At 37.3% G+C, this 22,689-nt stretch overlaps 1 protein-coding gene across 1 annotated transcript in view; it reads right to left on the bottom strand.

Annotated features, from left to right (window-relative positions):
* The window catches only part of vps8 (VPS8 subunit of CORVET complex), a 181,120-nt gene that overhangs the window by 71,894 nt on the left and 86,537 nt on the right, over positions 1-22,689 (bottom strand). The window contains exons 27-34 of the mRNA XM_067441498.1: positions 22,543-22,614; positions 20,298-20,417; positions 19,866-19,922; positions 19,674-19,756; positions 17,010-17,094; positions 16,824-16,922; positions 15,048-15,137; positions 7,832-7,878 (exon numbers count right to left, since the gene is read on the bottom strand). Coding sequence (XP_067297599.1) covers positions 7,832-7,878; positions 15,048-15,137; positions 16,824-16,922; positions 17,010-17,094; positions 19,674-19,756; positions 19,866-19,922; positions 20,298-20,417; positions 22,543-22,614 — 653 coding nt within the window. The remainder of the gene's footprint in view (positions 1-7,831; positions 7,879-15,047; positions 15,138-16,823; positions 16,923-17,009; positions 17,095-19,673; positions 19,757-19,865; positions 19,923-20,297; positions 20,418-22,542; positions 22,615-22,689) is intronic.

Consider the following 22,689-nt stretch of genomic DNA (forward strand, 5'->3'; position numbering starts at 1 on the left):
GATCCTTTTCCTACAGCCTTGGTAAAAATCTTACCTCTGTGTCTTAAGTCCATTTATAACCAAGATTATTAATAATTCCCTACAGGCTGGCTATGCTCCTTCATCTCTAAAAACTGCCATCATCAGACCACTTCTTAAAAAAACCCACTTTAAAACCAGATGTTATTGACAACTACACGCCCATCTCCAACCTCCCATACCTCTCTAAAGTGCTGGAAAAAGTTGTTGCTGCACAGCTTCAGGTCCATTTGGAGCATAACCATCTTTATGAGAAATTTCAGTCTGGTTTTCGCTCAGGACACAGCACAGAAACAGCTTTGGTCAGGGTCACAAATGATCTATTGATGGCAGCAGATGCTGGTTCCCCCTCCCTTCTCATCCTCCTGGACTTACCTGCAGCTTACGATACAGTTGACCATAACATCCTCCTTCACCGTTTACATTCCACCATCGGTCTCTCTGACTCGGTCCACAACTGGTTTTCTTCTTATCTTACTGGGAGAACTGAATATGTTGCATTGGGACATCCCTGTCACACAACGTCACCTGCAGTGTCCCTCAAGGCTCACTGCTCGGCCCCACCCTGTTCATACTCTACAAGCTCCCTCTTGGCCGTCTCATCAGCTGGCATGGAATTTCTTTTCACTGCTATGCTGATGACACTCAACTTTACGACAAGTTCATCTCCCTCTGCTGACCTCACACCATCCACTTTGATCACTTGCCTGGATGAGATATAGGCGTGGATGAAGCAAAAATTTCTGCGGCTAATTAGCTCCAAGACTGAAGCTATCCTAGTCGGCACTCCACTTCAGGTCCAGAAGTCCGTTATCACCAGCATTGCTTTCTCTGATCAGGTCTTTCCACTTTCCACTTCAGTCACCAATGGAGGTCAGAATGGAATCGCAGCTTACTTTTGAAGCTCACATCAAACACCTGTGTAAAACCTCCGGCTCCTTCTTCCACCGCAGAAACATTGCCAAACTACGTCCCATTCTAACGCTGGCAGATGACGAGAAGCTTGTCCACGCCTTTATCTCCTCCAGGCTGGACTATTGCAATGCACTCCTTATCAGCATCCCTAGCAATAATCTCCAGAGGCTGCAGTGTATTCAGAACAACGCTACTAGGATCCTCATGAGGGTGCGCAAATACGACCACATCACCCCCATTCTAAAATCACTCCACTGGCTTCCTGTGTCGTTCAGTATCGAGCACAAGATCTCTCTCCTTACGCACCAGTGCATCCATGGCGACACACCCTCCTATCTCAAGGAACTCCTCACCAAACAAACATCCACACGTAACCTCAACTCTGTTTCTCTATATCGCCTTAAAACTCCCACAACCAATCTCTGTACTATGGGAGATCGGGCCTTCTGCTCTGCAGCCCGCAGTCTGAGGAATGCTCTCCCTTTACACCTGCGGACTGTCAATGCTTTTAAGTGTGGTCTTAAAACCCACCTTTTTAGCAGAGCTTTTAATTGACTGGTTATTTTTTAATTTTTTCAGTTGTATTTATTTTATTCATTTACTTATTTATTTATTGTTGTTGATTGTTTTTAATTCTGTAGCACTTTGAGATTTTGTTAAATAGAAAGTGCATTATAAATAAAATGTATTATTATTATTATTATTATATTTGAAGAATATTTGTGCCCATACAGTACAAGTTAATGGGGTACAAAGCAACATTAGATCCCACTGAGTTTCTGTGAAAAAATTAGTTTGTATTCCACAGAAGCAAAAATCTATACAGGTTTGGAACAAAATGAGGTTGAGTAAATAGTGTCAGAGCATCACTTTAGCTTCTCTTTAAGGAAGAATGGGGTAAGATGTGTCAGTGGGTGTCACCCTTTAATGTAGCAAATTGTGCATCTTTTTTGTCGCAGAACCAAATCGTGCATGGTTTAGAGATTTGTTCAAGCTTTGTAGTTGTTGCATGCCAAAGTAAATTTCGTACATGGGCAATACAATATATATCATACATGTTGGTGAATTACCAATAAATAAAACTGTCATAATTTATTAAATATTTTTTTTTAACCATTTTAAAATGTCAATCATCCACATATTGTCCTATATTTTACTTCTTAAAGAAGAATGTTTGAGGAGTCATAATAATAAGGCTGTATGTTATAGATATTTACTTAAAATTACAATTAAAAGAGTATTAGTTTTATTTTAATGTAATTCCGTATTTCCTAAAGGAAGTTAACCTTTAGTAAAAAAGGGGCACAGCTAATGTCGTTCTCCTGGAAGTGTTACATTTAAAGTTTCAGCTAGAAGGTAGTCACAGGTTAGGCATTTTTATAGTGACTTATAGTGAAGTGTAGTGAAGTGAAGAATTTTTGTATTGTCCTTATTCTCATGACTGATTTAATCACTACAAGAGTCCCAGAGTGCCTGCATTAGGAAAGGAGGTCTTTATTTAACTACCCTAAATGAACTCAGCTCTGTTGTCCAAGGTGACGCTCTGTGACAAATTGAGATGGGAGGTTTCTAAGGACGGGAAGATCGTGAGGAGAAACACGCTTTGAGGCCTGGCCTGAGAGGAGACAGCAGTCACATAGTAGGGCACAGTAAACTCTGATTTTTTTTTTCTTCCAAAGATGAGTTTTGCCCCTGAGGTGCCAAATGTCCTACAAAGTCACCATAGGACAGCTACAGCAGAGTGGTAGCTCTGAGGGTCTGCCATGCTGCAGAAATGAGCAAACATTGATGTGTGGCTGTGCATGAAACTAAACCAGCTGTAAACTGAGAAAAAGGTGAATGTGTAAAAATACAAATCTAGATTTATAAATGTTCAGCAATAATGAGCAAAACACAAGGGGTGCTGCTATAGGGCATTGTGGTTATTAGATTCAATTAGTTCATGGTGTTCTGGGTGATTGCTAGCCAGTTTAAATTAAAGTTAACATGAAACAGAAGTAATTAAAGATATTTTCATTTTTCATATTTCATTGTTCGATTTATCATGAAACAATTAATGCGGGCCAAGTCCAACCCCTGAAAAACAACACCACAACATAACCCCCCTCCACCAAACTTTACACTTCAAACACCGTTCTCCTGGCAACAGCCAAATCCAGACTTTGCCATCGGATTACCAGACACAGACAGAGAAGTAGCGTGTTTTACACCACTGCATCAGATGCTTTGCAGTGCACTTGGTGATGTAAGGCTAGGATTCAGATGCTCAGCCAAGGAAACCCATTTCATAAAGCTCTCTACGCACTGTTCTTGAGCTAAAGGCTACATGAAGTTCGGAGGTCTGTAGCTATTGACTATGCAGAAAGTTAGTGACTTCTGTGTACTGTGTGCCAAGGCATGCGCTGACCCCGCTCTGTGATTTTACAACCCTTTTACATGAGTTGCTGTTGTTCCCAAATGCTTCCACTTTGAATATTTAGTAGCGAGGAAATTTCACAAATGGACTTATTGCAAGGTGGCAACCTATCGCGGTATCACGCTTAAATTCACTGAGATTCTGAGAGTGACCCATTCATTTACAAATGTTTGTAGAAGCAGACTGCATGCCTAGGTGCTCGATTTTAACACTTCTGTCACGCCGCACTCCACTTTATTCCTATGGGTGACGTCAAGCGAATTTAAAGCAGCACTAGGTAACTTTTCAACCTTCATAATATATTTTTTAAGACTCTTGTGATGATAAATCGACTTACAATAGGTTGAATGCCATAGCCTGATGGGGTCTATATCGTTTTTAATCGTACTTTTAAACTTCGGGTTTCGGGTAGTAACCCGAGAACAAAAAGAACTACAAAATTTGACTGCTTTACGGCATATACGTCACTTCCACCAACACCCACACTTCCTTAAATTCGGACGTGCGAGCCCAACTTTGTTCGTCGGATAATATAGTCATGTCCGAAGCAGCCCAGACACATAAGAAAGAAAAGGTTTTGTTGGAGGAAAGCAATAAGAGGAAACGAAAAAGTGATGGGATTAAAGGCAGGAAGAGGATCAAAATGTGACCAGCGTTTGCTCGTCGGCGTGAGCTGAAGGAGGCTTGCCCGACCGATGCTGTCCTGCTTGTTATGGTGAGCTACCACTCAAACATTGAACTGAAGTATCATATAGATTCTGTAAAACGGTAACCAATAGACTACTATAATGACGCTGGCTTGTAAACGTGAGCATCGTGATTATTTGGCGTTTGAAAAAAATAAAACCCATGAAATTATATTCATATGACATGCTGAAGCATATGCCACTGACTGTAACGTTACCTGGGATGAAGAAATTTCACACGCGACGCCAGAAGAACTCATCTTGCAGTGTTCAGGGGAACTGTTAGTGCTGCACCGACCCGCGGGACGCTTTTATGAAGTTATTTGGCCCGCACCGCACCACTGTATATATTTTTACAACCCGCCGTGCACCCACGACCATTAAATAGACATACGGGGTCCGCGGGTTATGAGACGAGCCACGCATCACTAGTTCAGGGCTATCAGGGTTGTCATGTCAACAAATGCACGCGCGATGGCATCCCCTGTTGTAGGATTACAGAGCTTACGACAGTAGTTGAGGACATTATTTTTTCCAAACTGTAGGGGACCAAAAGTAGCCAAGTGCGGCTTTAACGCGCCCGCACAGCAATCCGGGAAGGCAGCGCTGCATTTGAACTAATTTGAACGCAGAAATGACGGGAAGCGGCACAACATCACGCTTCAGTCGTGTCGCAAAAGTGGATCTCCACGGTCACTGCTGTCACAGGACTTCCCGAAATCAAGTGTGTTTTTGACAGAGCGGTCCCAACGATAAAGGTTCACGGTCGTGCAGCAGGCAGTGAGTAAAACTGCTTCAAATGTCTATGTTGTTGGCTATCGTCGCGTAAGTAAACATCAGTAAACAACACGATCGTGTATAGTTAATTTTTTAATGAGCATTCCATTTATGGTATGGTTTGTGTTTAAATAAATTTGTTTAGCTGACCAATATAGGTGTCAGTTTGTTTATTGTAAAACCACCCAAACATAAAGCTAGGGGAAGTTCACACAAAGCGTGCTTTTTCATTCAAATGCGCTAGCGTTACTCCATTGTTGTTCTATGTATAACGTTACACTAGTCTGACATGCAAAACTGTTTTGCTTGCTTCTGCTAAGGTTTAGTCATATACAATAGTCCATAAACCAAATCATGTCATCATATACCACGGGTAAACCCACAGAAATGTTGTCAGGCCACTAAATACAGTACATACCACAGAGACGGACATCCTGCTGTTGCTGCTTCTCCTGTTCAATTTATTTCAGCCTCCGGATCTGATTCTGGATCATATATGTATTAGATGAGTCAGAATGTATGTAGCCATGGTTTATTATGGTAATGTTTTCTTTTCCACGCTTGAGGATGTCACAGGCAGCTTTAGGACGCTCTCAATGCAACAGCTGCGCGTGCTCGTCATTCTTTAGCTCCGCCCACACGATACTCCTCCATCCACTTGTTTTTTTCCGGAAAGACTCGGTGCAGCCTAGCTTTCTTTTATAAATATAATAAAACAATCGACTTTTCGAATGCAATACTACTCTATAGGTACTCAAGATTGACATGAGATTGACTTCACCCCCCCCCTTTAAAAAAAACTACTGTAAGGATTTACTAAAGACACACAGTGAAACATTTGCGCTGAAAAGGCATGGACACAGTTATTTTGCGGCTGACCTTATCGCATATGCATTTGTAGGAGTTTCAATTTTAGGTGCTAAATGTATGGGAGGAGAATATTTAAATGAATCACGCAAGGTAATTTACTTAGATTTGCACTGGTCAATTTAAAGGTGTTTGCGTGGTTATTTATCTGCAAAAAATGCAGATGCTAACGGGTAGATTGCATTGGGTTATTATGGAAATTATCCAACTGAGTCTGCGTTCATTTATTCGTCATCAGTAGATCACATGCAGAACTTTTCACTCCCATCAGCGCTTTTATGGAAATGCACTTTCACGCTAATTTGCCCTGTTTAAATCTTGCCCATAGTGTATCTGTAATATTATGGTCTCCATGTAAAGTATGGGATAGGTTTATTGGATTTTTATACACATTTTATCATCCACCAGATAAAAATGTTGGCCTCATAACCAAAATGATCTCTTCAAATTAAAACGAATTAATCAGAATTCTCCACCTTTCAATCCAATCAGAAAACCTCACTGTAGAATGCATACCACAATTATCTGCCTCTAAACCACAGTTCAGCAGTGAAAAGAGTACTGTTCTGTTTTTTTTTTTTTTACTACAGGCTGTCAACAGCAGCATGTACAAAACTCACTACAGATACCGATCTTAATCCTTGAGCCCTGTTTGCCACAGGCAGAAGAAGAACGACACAAGCTAAAATGTGGGCCCAGGTGTCACGGACTGCAGGACAATGAAAAGGGTGAAAAAGAAAATTAAATACTAGGTCAAGATAAATGTAAGTGTGAGAGAGGTCATTTGAGAAAAGAGATGAAGGAACAATGTTTGAGACAGAGACAGATGAAGACAGAGATGGCTGTTATTTTGATAGAGACTCTAGCTAAAAGAACTGCAGCTGTTTACCAAAATGCACTGTTGTATTCAGATAAAAAGTCATGACATAATAGACAGTCCTATTTAACTACGTTTACACTCAGAGCCTAAAATGAACACTCTCTAAGCGCCAAATGCAGATACAAATCTGCAATGGCGAGTATATGAAACATTGTCAGTAGCCAGGTAGCCAGTAATAATTCTTGAATTTTAACAATGCAATATTGTGACAACAGGAATATATGAACAAACATGAATGACATTCTGTACAGTTGACGGGTCAGTGGTGCATCATCATGAAAGTTTCAGCCTTTCCTATGTTCAAGTGCTGGAGCGCGAGGAAGGGAATTCGTTACACAGTAATGAATTGAATCTGTACAGAAGAACGCCGGGGGCCACAATGAACTAAAAAATTATATATATCCAACTTGCTGCACATATACGATGAGAAATCGTTGTGTGGGAGGAAACCAGAGACGAAACACACATGCATTGTAGATTGGCACGTGGAATGACACAATACCCAATCAGAAAGCAAAATGATGGATGACGTTAGCATAACACAACTTCATCCAAACCTTTTTCTTTTTTTCTGTGAAGTTTCTGTAAAAAGCTCTCCAAACAGTATTATCATCATTTCTTCTTGCCTGTCGACGTCTGCCATGTTTGTTTACTCTAAAGTCACGTTTGACTGTAAGAGATTTTGTGAGATTTCCAGTGTTCATAGTCGGGACTCTGGTTGTTTGTGAATGGAATCTGTTAGTGTGTGGTGTGCTGTCTTGGACAAATCGCAGGACTCCACATACGATAAGAACAAAACTGTTAAATCTATAATTTTTCATCATCATGTTTGTGGTCTCTCACATTTTGAAAATCTAATAAGAGTTTAAAAATTTTAGTGTAGGCCAGGCTTTAGATATAATGATATACTTCTAGAGTCCTCATTTTTTAGTTATCATTTGTCTAATCAATTGTTATCAGGACAAAAATATATAGTTTAAGAAAAAATACAAAGTATAAAGTTTAATGGCTGGTAAATAATATTATAGCCAGCCATTTGCAGGTGCAGCAGGGATGGTAAGAAAATAAAAACAGAATGAATGGCAAAAGGTTATAGCGATTCTCCATTTGCCCTGAAGTGAGAGATCTATGATGTGTGACATTTTAACTGCACACTATCACTCTATTACACAAAAACAAACTCAACACTGGCACAGCACAGGGAGCAGGTATGTAAAATGAAACAAAACTGCAGAAGAGAGATAGTGTTGCAGAAGGTACTGCTTTTATTACCTGGGGTCCAGGAGGCACTTCAGAAACTGGAAAACCAAATAGTCATCCTGCAGACACAGAGAGCTCAACATCAAAATATGATTCACTTTCAAACAGATTGCAGTCATGTAGAAGTACAACCTTGGGATCTTGTATCAATATACTGCAAATATTGTTCATTTGCTTCAAATATGAGATAAGTGGGTTTACTAGAATACAGCCAGATGAAGCTAGATAAATGTCTTAAAGATATAATGTTTGAAATTAGATACCATGTACATCAGACATTTTAGTGTCCAAGCACACACTAAAAGTATCCAGCATGTGGCCTTTGATGTTTTAGCCTTCAACAAGAAGTCACAGACTGCAGTAAGACTCTAGTTATAGTGGGCACTTGTAAGATTAGTTACAAGTTGCATAAACTAGCAGTTAGCCAATTTGTTTCTAGTAGGGGTTGAACGAATAATCAGTTTTGCGGATTTATCTGCACAGATAACCGAATGCTAGAAAAGTGTATACCGATAATTTGCTGCATCCATTGCTGAAGCGGCTGAGAAGGGTCTGCTGTACAGTACGAAAACAGCCTCTAGAGGCGAAATAAAAACGTACTGACACCTTGTGGAGTTTGATTTGACACGCGACACGTTTGAAACTGCACAGAGCGGCACACTTCAGATATGGCTTTGAAACATAGACAACGGATTATGCATTAGTGGAGAACAGCAGTATTTTTGGTGTCAAGGCTAAGAGGATGCTAACATTAGTTAATATTTAGATTAAAACAATGTGACAAAATATATGCAATTGGGACCCAAGTGTCTAAAGGGATACTTCACCACTTTTCATATTAAACTATGTTATTCCTAGGGCTGGACGATATGGCCAAAATTTATATCACAATATATTTCTTAATTTTGGTCGATACGATATAATTTCGATATCGATATGAACTATATAAAAGCTTTAGAAAAACTACCAAGAACTGCCACAAAGGATGTCTGTAGGCTACCTACAAACTTCTGAAAAATTAATTTGCAAAGTCTATGAAACCTCCTCCTATAAAACTATATAATATTTTAGAAATAAAAACGGCACAAATAAATGAATGTTCACCTTTTATTTGTATTTAGCCTTTATACGAACAAGAAATGTGAAATCACCGTCAAATAAACATAAGACTCTCACTTCGCAGACGCAGTTTATTGAGCATTTTCTTTTAAGTTTTAAATTTCAGTGAAGAACGATTCATAGCGCTATATTCTCCTTTTATGCAAAACTATAGACCTTTATCTACTGATGCACAAAAAATAAATAAAAGAAGACTCAATTCAGTGGCCTATTTGTGCTCTGTTTGAGATGAGTGCCTTCTGCTTTTTGCAAGGCTTAAAACACGAGCAAATGATACATTTTCGTGAAGCCATGTCTGACCGTCTTTCACAAGCTTTGAAAGGTCTAATTTATATTTAGAATTTCTATCTTTATCTTTCACGAAGAATAAAGTCTGCATTCATAATGCGCACCATTATGAATTCCCATGCAGCCGCGCCCACATGGATTACACTTTCACTTTAGAATGAGTATCAATTTGGGAGCAATCTGATTGAATGGTGTGTTTAATATTAACATCAATAGCCTACTGTTCTTAATGAAAAACAGAACAGAAGCCTACAGTAGCCTACAGTAGGTACAATGACAAGCTTGTTTAAATAGGCGCTTTTACATTTAGTTTTGAAACTGAATCTTCCGCCGTGTGTCAGCTTCTCACTCGTGATAAATGAAATCTGATTCCTGCCGCTGGTCTGAGCTCAGTTCATGGCGTCTGTTCACTAACTGAACGAAATTATATTTATTTATTAGGCTACTGTAAAATAATCAAAACGATATCGATGCCTGTTTATGATTTCATACAGCTATATATCTATAACAAAGTCTTGACATCATATCCGGGAGAAGTCAGTAAATTCGAGTAAAATCACAGGCTTATCCCGTGCGAATGCGCCACGCAATACTCAGATGTGGGGGAGTAATTTCTAAATCACAGAGGTCCCTAGATAATAATCCCGTGCGAATAGTGCTTTAGATAGCCGAACCAATTCCACGCCACTAAAGAAAGTTAGTCTTTCTTCTCTTATCAACTATTTCTTTCTCCTTAGTGGAAGCTCGTTCAGTCACATTTGTGTTGCGGTCAGGGAAAATCTTTTTGTAGCTAAAACTTGCTGCGTTGGATCTATCAGCCTACTACTGCGGAGCACTGGCTGCGTGTCCATGGTGTACGTCATCACGCAAGAAGCCAATCGTGTTCTGCTCTTTCTGATGGCTGCGCCCTGAACGTCAGTAGGTGAGGAATGCTGTAATGTATATATCGAAATATCGGAAATGTGTTTAAAAATCATATCACCGTTATTGAAAAAAAAAATATATTGCGATATATATTGATATTGAATTATTGTCCAGCCCAAGTTATTCCCTTAACTAAAACGAGTTGATACATACCTCTCTCGACTGAGTGCGTGCAATTAATCGCTCTGACGCACGGTGACGATCTGAAACATCCCGACTGAAACATCATCCCTCACATCTCCCTCTCCACCTCTCATTTCTGTCAATAGTGGTGAGGGGGAGATGTGAGGGAGGATGTTTCAGATGGGACTTTTTACTGTGCCGAGTCGAAGTACTCTCAGAAGTGCTCTTCCGCCATACATTATAGTTCTCCTTTTTAATCCGCTTAGAAAACAGCATGCTTTATTTTGTGTCACCATACTTGATCGGTCAACTATTTGTGTAACTGTATTTAAATAGGGAAAACGTGGAGGTGTTTGGTCGCTTCTAACTTGATCTCTGTTTGGTACCATAGTGAATGAACTGGGCTTAGTGGGCTAAGCTAAATGCTATCAGAATGTCACCGCTCGTCCGAGTGATTAAGTGCACACACTGAGACGAGAGCGGTATGTATCAACTCGTTTTAATTTAGGGAATAACATAGTTTAATATGAAAAAGCGGTGAAGTATCCCTTTAATGTCATGACTGTCACCATCTATTTGCCACAGCTGGTCACTTGTTATGCAGCAAAGTTAAATATTTAAAGCTGGTGACGTGAGAAAGAAAATTGATATGTTCATGCAGCTGAGAGAAACACATTAACAAATCAGAAACGCATTTGTTTTCTTTTTTTATCATCACTGTAACACATATTTTGTTGTTTTGATTAGATATTCACCAAAAATGTATGCACCTTCTGATGGAAATAACATCACAACATATATTTCCATCACAAGGCGCATCAACTTTTGGTTAAGAAAGCACTCTGTAAAGTCTAAACGATTTTCCATGAATTTAAGGTCTGGACTCAGAAGTGTAAATTCAAGTTCACATTCACAATCCATTCTTTCACAATCTATTCACAATCCATTCTTTCACAGTTTGAGCCAGATGAATCTTGATATTATCATCCTGGAATATGGCCATGATATGTCTTCCATGGTTTTTTAAGAGATGAAAATCTATACACTCCATTAATTAGGTTTAGAAGAACTGTGTCCAAACTTAATATGCTCGAAAAATAATGATCACTGCAATAACGATCCAATCATAGATTCACTATTTTAGGTGTTATGTTGGTTTTCATTCTGTAACCATTTGAAAAACTACTGGTTAATTCATTATCAGCCAGCATTATCCAATTTATGTAGCTGGCTTATATTTAAGGTAATCTTTTTTGTTACAGAAAAGAAAAAGAAAAGACTAACTTGTAAGTGTAGTCTAAGCAGTTCATGCAAATGGCCACAGATTCCAGATTTAAACTAATTTTGAAAGAAAGAAAGAAAGAAAGAAAGAAAGAAAGAAAGAAAGAAAGAAAGAAAGAAAGAAAGAAAGAAAGAAAGAAAGAAAGAAAGACAGAAAGAAAGAAAGAAAGAAAGAAAAGTTAAGCTTCTTACACATACACAAAGAACAAGTCACAGGTCTATTAATTTGCATTTACTTAATGCACTTGATGCATTTTGACAGAGTATCAGGTTGTTTTGTCCTTATATACAAATTTTATGGTTATAAACAGAACGTGTGAAAAGAGTTTTTCCTTTAACATCCCAGTCAAGCTGTCAACACAGCACCTGATTACTGAGATCTACTCTCCTGCAAAAACTTCATTTATTATAAAAAAAATCTGCATTGGGAAAACATCTTTTTGGTAATAATGGTTGATATATAATGATGACAATTTGTGAGCATGCAGAACTCTAAAGCACGTGGAGAAAGAAAATTCTGGAAAATTCGGACTAACTTAACGTTGATTGGCCATTGTGTTCACAAACTCAACAGATATGGCTGTGATTGGCTACAATAATCAACATGCTGTAAAAAGAAACCTCTGATCTTCAGAGTGCTTGCGTAGATACACACAGAGGCTTTTAAAAACAGCTGCCTATCAGCGGGAACCAAATATACCTGTTAATACTGGTACAGTAGAAATGCGACCAGAAATTCTGCTATTATCACTTTTTTTATTTTTTTATTTCAGTACCGACCTGGTAACAAAGAACCAGCACTTTTGACATTTTTTGTGTGCGTGAGAATGCACTGCAGCTACAATCTAGGAGAAAGATGACAGTAGCTGCGTTTCCATTACAGATTTGTGAAAAACTTTTGCGATATTTCTTAAATGTCGATAAAAAACTGTTGCGAAATGACAGCGTTTCCATAGCTGCAGTTATGCGACTAAAACATATTACTTTCCTCTCGCGATAGGTCAGTCCAAAATGATGGCACTTGGTAGGTTTGTATATCCTATCCATCACACTAGCCATTATTTTTATTGGAAGGAGACATATGTGTTATCCAAGCACTAATGGCAAGGAAAGCCCCTTTGGTTACTTAAGCAGCACGGATATGAGGTGTGTGTGTGTGTGTGTGTGTGTGTGTCAGATCTGCTTCAAGGTCTTCATGATAATGTAGCATTTCTGTGTTTAGAATCCAGTATTACTGTAATCCTATATTGTTTTTTATGAGTTTAATAAAGAACTCCATCTCGTCTTCTCTCCAAACCGAACCATCATCTGTAAAGAATGATCGCCTTTTAAGCGCGGCAGGTTGAGCATATAGAGTAGAGCGAAATGTTTGAATTTGCATGTTAACTCAAATGTTTTATTTTTATTTTTCCACTTTCGTTATTTTGGCTAGATATTTCGTTTGATTGGCATTTGAACTGAATTTAGAAATGCTTTGGAAAAGAAAAAAATGGCATTTAATAAACGAAATTTTTTTTTTTGAAATGAAGACAGCGTTTGGAGTGAGTGCATGCAAAATAATTAGTTCCCTGAGTCCACAAATAAAAATAGACAGTTTATAGTTTATAATTATGTCTTGAACTCATCTGTAGAGCTAAAAATGACAAGAGTATTGTAAATTGTTTCATCTCTCTTAAAGGAAGAAGGAAAAAATGAGAACGTCGGCGCTTTTATCGGCCAAGGGTTAAAGAAAACAGCCTAACTACGAAACTAAATAGGCTGCGTTTAGGCCTAAACATTAGCCTGTAATATTATTATTTTAATGTATATGTTGGTTATGAAAAGTGAGCAGCATGAGTAAGAATCGCAATATGTTTGAGATATGGGGAGTCACATGATTTTGATCACTTCGAGTTTTATTTTCTAGAAAGTCTTTCTTAAAAAATATATTTAGTTTTCTATAAATTGTATTTTTATTTTGATCGATGTTTCATCAATTAATTGCCTGTTTATTAGATAAGAAGCAAACTAAGATCGTCTGGAATGGATTGACGTGCGTAACTGGCCTGTTTCCTCTGCCTTTGAGTAAGGCTGAAAATACAGGCTAGCTCTTTCTGCTTTAATACATTTCTTGAATATATGTCTTAATTACAGTATATATAGCCTGTAGTCCTTATTAGGAGAAAATATATGTCCTTTTAACTACATTATCTTGTTATTACGACACAATTGAGTGGAAAATATAATATATAGGCCCTATGTTGCAGCAATGCGTCACCGCAACAGGTGACATGTAAATGCGGAAAAAACGTTTCCATTGCAGTTTTGCGAAAATATCCTTTTTCGAATCGCCTGAAAAACCACCTCATGAGAGCGTAAAAACTTTTTTGCGATATATGGGAGTTTTTGCGAAATTGCCACGTTTCCATTGGGCGTATTTTCAATTCGCAATTTCAATTTGCGCAATTTGAAGGGTAATGGAAACGCGCTTTGTGAGTCTTTAAATTTGAGTCTTAAGGTGTGTGTGTGATTGGCTTAAATAGAGAAAATCGGTTTACACGAACACACTTTATCATGGGTACAATACTGCATTTTCCTTTTACCATTATGTGTAAGAGTTACTTTAGACTAGTTTATCTGAGATGACTGGAAAGTTTTGAAGCAGAACACTCTTTTCATCTCCAGTGTGACATAAAATGGTTAACCCTGAGCATGTCCTGGGTCTGGCCTATGAGAGTAAACATCTGCTTAGTTAGAACATTAATATTCATGTCATTCTCATTTTCATCACTTTACCAAATGCTCCAGACTTTAATGAAGCACAAATCATTAAAACAGCATTAATGTTATTCTCACACTAGTCTTTGACTGTGAAAAAAAATCTTAACACTTGTTTATTTTCCCCTCATTCCCCTCGTATCTTCTTCTCATCGGCACATATGTTTGCACAAGCAGGCTTTTCAATTAGCACCTTTCTGACAGTGTGCGAGAGATAACGCAAACCCAATTACACACAGTGCTGCAGATAGAGCCTAATCCATTTACTGACACACAAACACACACGCACACACACGTGGGCCTCAGGGGGGCCTCTTCCCTCTCACAGACATTCACTGACACTATCTTAAGATGAGTGAATAGGAGCTGAGACAAGGCACATACACATTAACACACACACCAAAGGGGAATCAAACACACAATACAACACTGACAGGCTCCTTTAGAAATGCTTCTACAAACAGACAGTCAAATGAAAACAGTCTGTTGAAAGAAAAATGGTGTCTATGTGACAGAGTGCATTATATTTAAGTCTCTCTGTATTTTTCAGCGAAAGTAATAATTGTTCTGATGAAATGTAACATAATGTAGAATGCAATCAGAAAACAGCATAGGGTAGGTAGATTTGAACCTTCATCTCAATGTTTCTGGAAACTGTGCTAACGGGATAGCGGAGCTTAAACAAGGCAACGTCATGTCAAAATAGAGACCGTTGACATACAGCAATGTTGCATACCTGCAGAGATGTGATGATAGACTGCACCTCATCTGCAAAGTGCACCATCACCAACTCTGCGGTCTTAGCCGAGTTAAAGCTGACCAAATCCTGCAAGAGAAAAATAACGAGAAGAGCCGATGAGAAAATATAAAATCAGGTTTCATCAATGTGGTCTTTACAGTATGGGTCCCAAAAGGACTACTAGTGAAAATACATAATTCTTTTAAATAAATTTGTCTTTGATATCATTCCCATATTAATTTCTTATTTGTATTTCTTATTTTGGCATGTTGCCCTGAAAAGCCTTATATATGAATAGTCCAAAAACGTTTTTTATTGAACCATTAGACAAACTCTAAAAAAAGAGTGTTATGTATATGAGAGTATGATATGGTAGAATATTGAGCAAAATACTGAGAAATTAGCAAAACTATGCAATCTGGTGCAGTTGCTAGTAATTATATGGCCAAATGGTAAGATGCAATTCTGGTAGCTTGTAATGTATATCATTGAGATCTTTATAACATTAAAGCAGACTACTTACATAAAATACACATAAATATCAGTTGTCACTCTATATTTCTTTATAACATCTAAGAAATTATATTTAAATGCTTAGCTTTATGATCAAAGCTTGGTAGTTCTTATTGAGGGGGGCAAAAATATATAACACTGGAATACAAAGACGATTGAGAGATGTACAAATAAACTTTCTTCAACAGCCTGATGCATCATATTTGATAATCACATGTTTTTCATATTTTCTATGTATCCATGACGTACAGATAATCAAGTGAACCTAATTTGCTTCAGTCCAGAAAGTGTTACTTGATATATTACTAACAATACAAAATGTATTCTTACAGTTTACATTGCCTTTTACTTGCTAAAAAAGAATGAAAGATCAGTCAGAAGGCATGTAGCAATTTGTGTACTGCTGGCATCTCAGCAAATTTTTGATCATGCACATAATTTGCAGGCCTGTATTGAATATGATACAGCACACTGTACAACATTATTGAAAAAATAAGTTACCTGGTTGCCTTAAAATTTTGAGTTCATTGAAATTCAAAATTTGAGTTAATACAAAGAACATTTTTGAGAATCGACAACCTTTATTCAAATATTATTAAAAGATTTTGTAAGAATATCAGGTAATTGTATGTTTTATTTGTGATGACGCAGTGAAACTTTGTGATTTTTTTTATCAAATTTTTGTGTGTGGTTCAAATAAAATAATATTTGGAGTTTCTGTTTATTAAACCAATTTCCTTCATATCAACTCAAATTTTTAATTTCAATAAACTCAAACTTTTAAGCAACCAATTTACTTACTTTTTTAAGTTAAACCAACAAATTTGTTTTACAGTGTAGTTTCGAACTGACAAGGACTACACAAGTTTGATCAAAATGATGATCCTGATGTCCAGCATGTTCAAAGAGCATCTTTTGTATAAATAAGCTGACATGGTCACTGTCACAATTTTGCAGCTCATTATTTTAATTTATCCTTCATGTTTCACATTTCTATTTTTAAAAAAAACCTAATTATTTCCATGTTAAAACCTAGATTTTTAATGTGGAATGAACTGAAAGGCTGATGAAGTGCTGTCGACTGATTTTAGTGCTCTTAATTTTAACAATCGGAGGAAGCCATTTGGACAAAGACCATTGACTTAAAGAGAGAGCCCGTCTGATGAGATTAGGGTCTGAAATGAGCTTTCTGAAGCTTGAGCTCTCTCTACATGCAGTGTGCTCTAGAGGAGGAATTATTTGAAGCCTTGTTTGACTCACCTTGATGTGTTGAAGGGCTTTGACCCACACCAAATGTTTCTCTTCTGAGCTGTAGCCCGGCATGGACAGAAGGTTATGGATGTAGTTGAAGAGCTCCTCCTGGAGTTAGAGATAAAGATTAAGTACAGGAATAACAGGAGTGAGAGGGAAGAAAATAATAAAAATCGAGGGATTGAGGTAAAGCACCTTTCTTAAAGGGTCTTTCAGGTAGCAGTCGACAATTTTGTCATAAAGGTGCCTTTTTTCATACATAAACTCACAGATTTGATAACTGAAACAAAAAGAGAGACAACAATAGAAAGGTTTGATCTTCAGTATAAAGATCACAATTTCAAATGTTTTCACCTTGAGGAAATCAATATGATACATTCAACTGCAGTCATTAAATGTATTAGGATTTTATAAGATTTTATGATTTAAATCCAACCTTGTGGCTTTTGAAGTCCAGCTTAGAGTGGATCACATCTGCTTAGCTATTTTTCCTGGTAGTAATTTAATGCGTATTTTTTTGACCATTTCCCATCATTATCCTTAAAGGTTATTATCATTACATTCTCATTACTTCAATAACACTGGCCTTATTTCAACAATCTGAGCGAGCGGCGCAGGTGCACTTTAGGGCATGTCCGAATCCACTTTTGCAAGCTTAACACCAGGCACATGGTCTCAAAGGGTTGTCTCTAATCTCTTAATAAATAATTAGTTTGTTTGAGGTGTAACATGTTATAAACCAATCTGTGTTTGGAGCTTGCATTATGGTGGAGTCACCATTTACATGGCGGAATTTGTGAGCGTACAGACTGAACACTTCTCCAGAAAGGAATCCTTTTATTTTTTTATATTTTTAAATATTTAAAAATGTTTGTGCGCTGCTGCGCTGTGTGTGTAACAAGCAGAGTGTACGCGCATTGTGGACCCGCCTATAGCCGCATATTGCTAATGCGCCCTTTAAATACCACAAAAAATACTGCACTATTGGCTTTAGAGCAGATTTCAGTGAGTCAATGGCACAGTCGTTTTACTTTGCCTCAAAATAATAATGGGCCAGCAATGAGGCGTGCAAATGCATTTGCTATTTACACTACGTGGCACTGAACGTGAAAATGATAACTGCATCATCACTTGCAAAACACTTGCGTCGTGCCTGGCGCTGCATTGCACTGGTCGTATTATAGAGCCCAATATTTTACTGTAATACAAATAAAAAATACTGAAAAGTAAAGTTTATTTTAAATCAGCATTAAGGCAGTGCAAACAAACTGCAAACAATACTGTTAAAAAGTTTAGGATTAGTAAAATATTTTCATGTTTTTGAAAGAAATAGTTTTTTTTTTTGGTCAGTGTTATTATTACAATTTGAAAATTACAGTTTCCTATTGTCAGCAATGTAGAAAACAGTTGCACTGCTTAATATGTTTTGTTGAAATGCTTTTTTCAGGTTTGTTTGATGAATACATGTTTGATTAATACATCCAATTCTCACTTTGGTAACACTTTAGAACAATGATCATTACTTAACTACATTAGTTAACATGAACTAATAATGAACTGCACTTAAAAAACATTTATTTATTATAAAACAATTTAAGTTTATTTCAACATTTACTAATACATTATTAAAATCTTGTTAACATTAGTTAATGCAACGTGAACTAACATGAACAAACCATGAACAGCTGGATTTATATTAACTAACATTAATAAAGATGAAAAAATACAGTAACATATGTACTGCTCACGGTTAGTTCATGTTATTTAATACATTAATAGTAAAGCTAATGCTAACTAATGACCATTATTCTAAAGTGTTACCCTCACTTTAAATTATTAGCTATGCAATTTCCCTCAGTATCCTAATTACAGCTTATTATTAGTTAGTAACCTAGTTGTTAAATTGAGTTTTTGGGTAGGATTAAGGAACATCATAAACAGCCAAAATCCTAATAATGTGTATGGTAATAAGCAACTAGTTACTAGTGACAATTGGACCCTAAACTAAAGTGTTAGTTAGTTGGGTAACACTTTGGTATAGAGAACACATATTCCCTATTAACTACGACTTAATAAACTCCTAATTTAATTGTTAGTACAGTAGTTTTTGTAGTATTTAAGTTTAGGTATTAGGTAGGATTAATGGATGTAGAATAAGGTCATGAAGAATAAGGCATTAATATGTGCTTTATAAGTACTAATAAACAGCCAATATCCTAGTAATATGCATGCTAATAAGCAACTAGTTAATAGTTAATCACTGAACCGTAAAATAAAGTGTTTTATATATATATATATATATATATATATATATATACACACACACACACACACACACACACACATATAAGTAGTCTTAGTCTATAGTCTTTTTTTATTTATCTTTATTTTCTTTCAGTAAAATAAAATTTCTAATTTCTTTCTTTTGAATTCAGGGTGAAATATGATCCGGAAATAATCTTGTCAGGTTTCATTAGATTCACCCACGTGAATTCTGTCAAGTCATTCTGGCAAGTAAATGTATAACTACATTTATGTATCTGTAACAGAAATGTTCTATTACAGTAACCCAATTAAGGTGCATATTAGTGAGTTGACTCTACAAGGTAAATTAAATTTATCAACCACATTTCCATAGAATAATCAAATATATGTCACCTCGAATCATATGCCGGTCCCTTTTAAATGATGATTTGTTATGATCTATGAATGGCCTGTTTATGTTGTACTGCAGAAGATGGATGATCTCGTTAAAAAAAAAATAATAATAATTTTGACTATAAAGTTAAAACTTCAGCTGTATATTTGTTTGGTGGATGAAGCTAAACTGTTCTGCTTTCTGATTGGAAAATTTCTTACAACTCCGCCTTCTCTGCGAGGTCAAGGAGACGCCCCTCATCAAACTGGACCACACCACCAACCTGCAACAGCTCCAGCAGAACCTGACACAACCAATATCACCACATAATATGACCTAATCAATCAAACTTTTAATGAATCTGTAACTAACAAATATGAAGCACAGTTTTAAGACAGATGATATGTTTATACCTGCTGTCTTTCTGTATGTCTAGAGTCATCATCTGGACTACATAGAAACTCTAGAACCTGAAAAGACAATGAGCAACAGATAAAAGACATTTCAACAAAACATATTTCCATGTAGGAAAGGTAGAATAATACTGAATCACATATGACAACTTTACTGACAGTAGCTGAAAAACTTCCAGACTAAGGCCCCAATGCAGGGTGCAAAATCATGAACTATTTAGCATGCAGGGAAAAAAAGCATAACGCTTCTAATGCATGAGAGCTATTTTTACACAAGCTGCTAATTGCCTTTACCAAAACTAACACCTTTCTAGAAATCTCTTGCTGTTACCATTTTAGCTCTGATAAAAAAAAAAAATTCAGAAGGCTGTAGATAGAAAAGGTGAGGCACTGAAAAACGGACATATAAAAAAAAGCAGACAGACACTTTACCTGGTCAAACAGCTTCCGGTTAACAAAGAGGGTATTATCAGGTTTGGCAAGTTGTCGTGCCAAGAAGGTGAAAAGACAGCCGACCTGAGATGGGGTGAAGTCGGAATTGTCCACCATAACCTGGAAAAGTACGTGCACATGTACACACACACACACACACACACACACACACACACACACACACACACACACACACACACAGGGAATTTGTTAGTGTGTATATACACTGTAAAAATGTTTTTCTGAAGTTGTAAATAAAACAGATTGTTGAAGAATGTTTTGCAAGAAAATACTATTTCAGTCTTTCTACTTTGTAGTCATGTTTAATTCAATGTGTCTTGTCCAATGAAAGTTTTTCCTTCACGTTTCAGGAGATTCAAAAGAATAAACCATGGTAAGCCGTACAATATTTAACAGTCTCGTAACTATGGTGCAGGATCTTTTTATCGGGTTATTGATAATGTTTCTGTGCACGCTCTACTGAATGTTGGATAAACAAGTTAACATGTTACCGAGTTAATTGATATATCCGAGCTAACAGTCATTGGCAAATCACATGTGTTAGGCTTGTTTGACATATTCAAACGACAGACATTTAATGTAAATCTAAGCGCTAGAACTGCTTTTGCAGATTAAAAGAAAACTGTGGAGTCAGTGTCCTTGGCTTATGTTCAGATATTTTTACTGAACACAAAAGTATTAATACCTCACATATAAATTACAGTCTTGTAAAACCAAATAGTAAGCAGTCAGAAATTTTAGTAAAAAGGTTTGTAGTAATTCAAAATGTACTTGGAAATCTGTTTGAGAATAATGAAAAAATAAATTAGTATTATCTTAATTCACCAACACTGACACATGCTTTCTATAAATCACTCACTCAAGGGAGTTTTAGTGAAATCTAATCTAAGCAGAACATCTAAAAGAGCTTTCTTACCTACTTTTTTTTAATGGTGGATTTCTGTAAAATGGTTTGAGAATGACAAGCACTTCAGTTTTGCTGATTTTTTGGCATAGCTATGAGGGATCCCATGGGGGCCTGGTTATAAGGTTATGGTCTCTGTGTTTTATGAATGAACAAATGATTACAGACGGGGGGGGAGAAAGAAAGAGAGAGAGGTGGCGAGGGAGAGAGAGAGAGAGAGAGAGAGAGAGAGAGAGAGAGAGAGAGAGAGAGAGAGAGAGAGAGAGAGAGAGAGAGAGAGATGATTGATGATGATGATTTGAGTTGCTGAGGACTCTTGAATAAGCTATGGTGAGAAAAGGGAGGAAGACTTCAGGACTGAGCCGGTTCTGCGGCAGAAAAAAATATGATCCCATTAAAATGATTTACATTCCAATGACAAACCCTTTTTACACAAATAAGGGGAAAGGTGTGTGTCTGTGTGTGTGTGTGTGTGTGTGTGTGTGTGTGTGTGTGTGTGTGTGTGTGTGTGTGTGTGTGTGTGTGTGTGTGTGTGTGTGGGCCAAGCCTGCAGTGCCCCTCTCAGAAAACGAAACTTTCGCGCCTCGATCGCCCCCCCGGTGACCGGTCCCAGTATAGTTGCCCCTCTGTGTTTTCTAATGGACGCGAGGCAAACTAAAAAATAAAATTACACCTCAAATATTTTTCCCCCAAAGTTAGTTTATGTCACTGAAGGCAGTTATCATCACAATGATTTCATTTCAAGTGTTCGTTTTTAAAATAAGGTGCTATAAAAATGGGGGTGTGACGTCCTGATTGACAGCTGAGATCGGCGTCTTCACTGAGTGAAGTTGTCACTGAGGCACTAAAGGAATTTTTTCTGGATTTTTTGGAGCAGATTGGAGCTTTAGCTTTAATTTCTACATTTCCATAACTGTTTATTTCACACCCACATAATTAATTGTTCTGCGTCTGTGAGAGTGTGGGCGGGCTTTTGATATCGCAGCAGTACTTCCTGCTCTACTTCCTGCTCTACTGTGCAACTCCGGTCCCGAAATCGCTACGGCGCAGACTCGGTCCAAGATGTCAGCGCCGTGCAGGCTGCCTGAAAGCTTCAAATCGGCCAAGTGGAAACTGATGATGTCGAGTCTATGGTGTGGGCATGTTTTTGTGTAATATGAGGACACAAATGTGTATAATGACATGGATATGACACATGTATTACAAGGAGAGAGTGAAATATGTGGACGTTATTTATACGTTATTTCACAAAAACAAACGTGTGTGTGTGTGTGTGTTTTAGAAGGGTGAAAAACAGAGTGTGAAATATGTTTCATTTACCTTTAGTAAAATGTCCACAATCCTTTGCTGATACTCCAGAGCCTGTTTGTCATTCTTGAAGTCCTCAAATGTCTGTGAAGCGAGGAGATTTTAACATTCAGATCGGATTAAAGGGCATAGAACAACAGGACACCCTGACTAGAATGT

The sequence above is a fragment of the Pseudorasbora parva genome, chromosome 4 (genome assembly GCF_024679245.1).
Source record: "Pseudorasbora parva isolate DD20220531a chromosome 4, ASM2467924v1, whole genome shotgun sequence".
In the NCBI taxonomy this organism is placed as follows: Eukaryota; Metazoa; Chordata; class Actinopteri; order Cypriniformes; family Gobionidae; genus Pseudorasbora; species Pseudorasbora parva.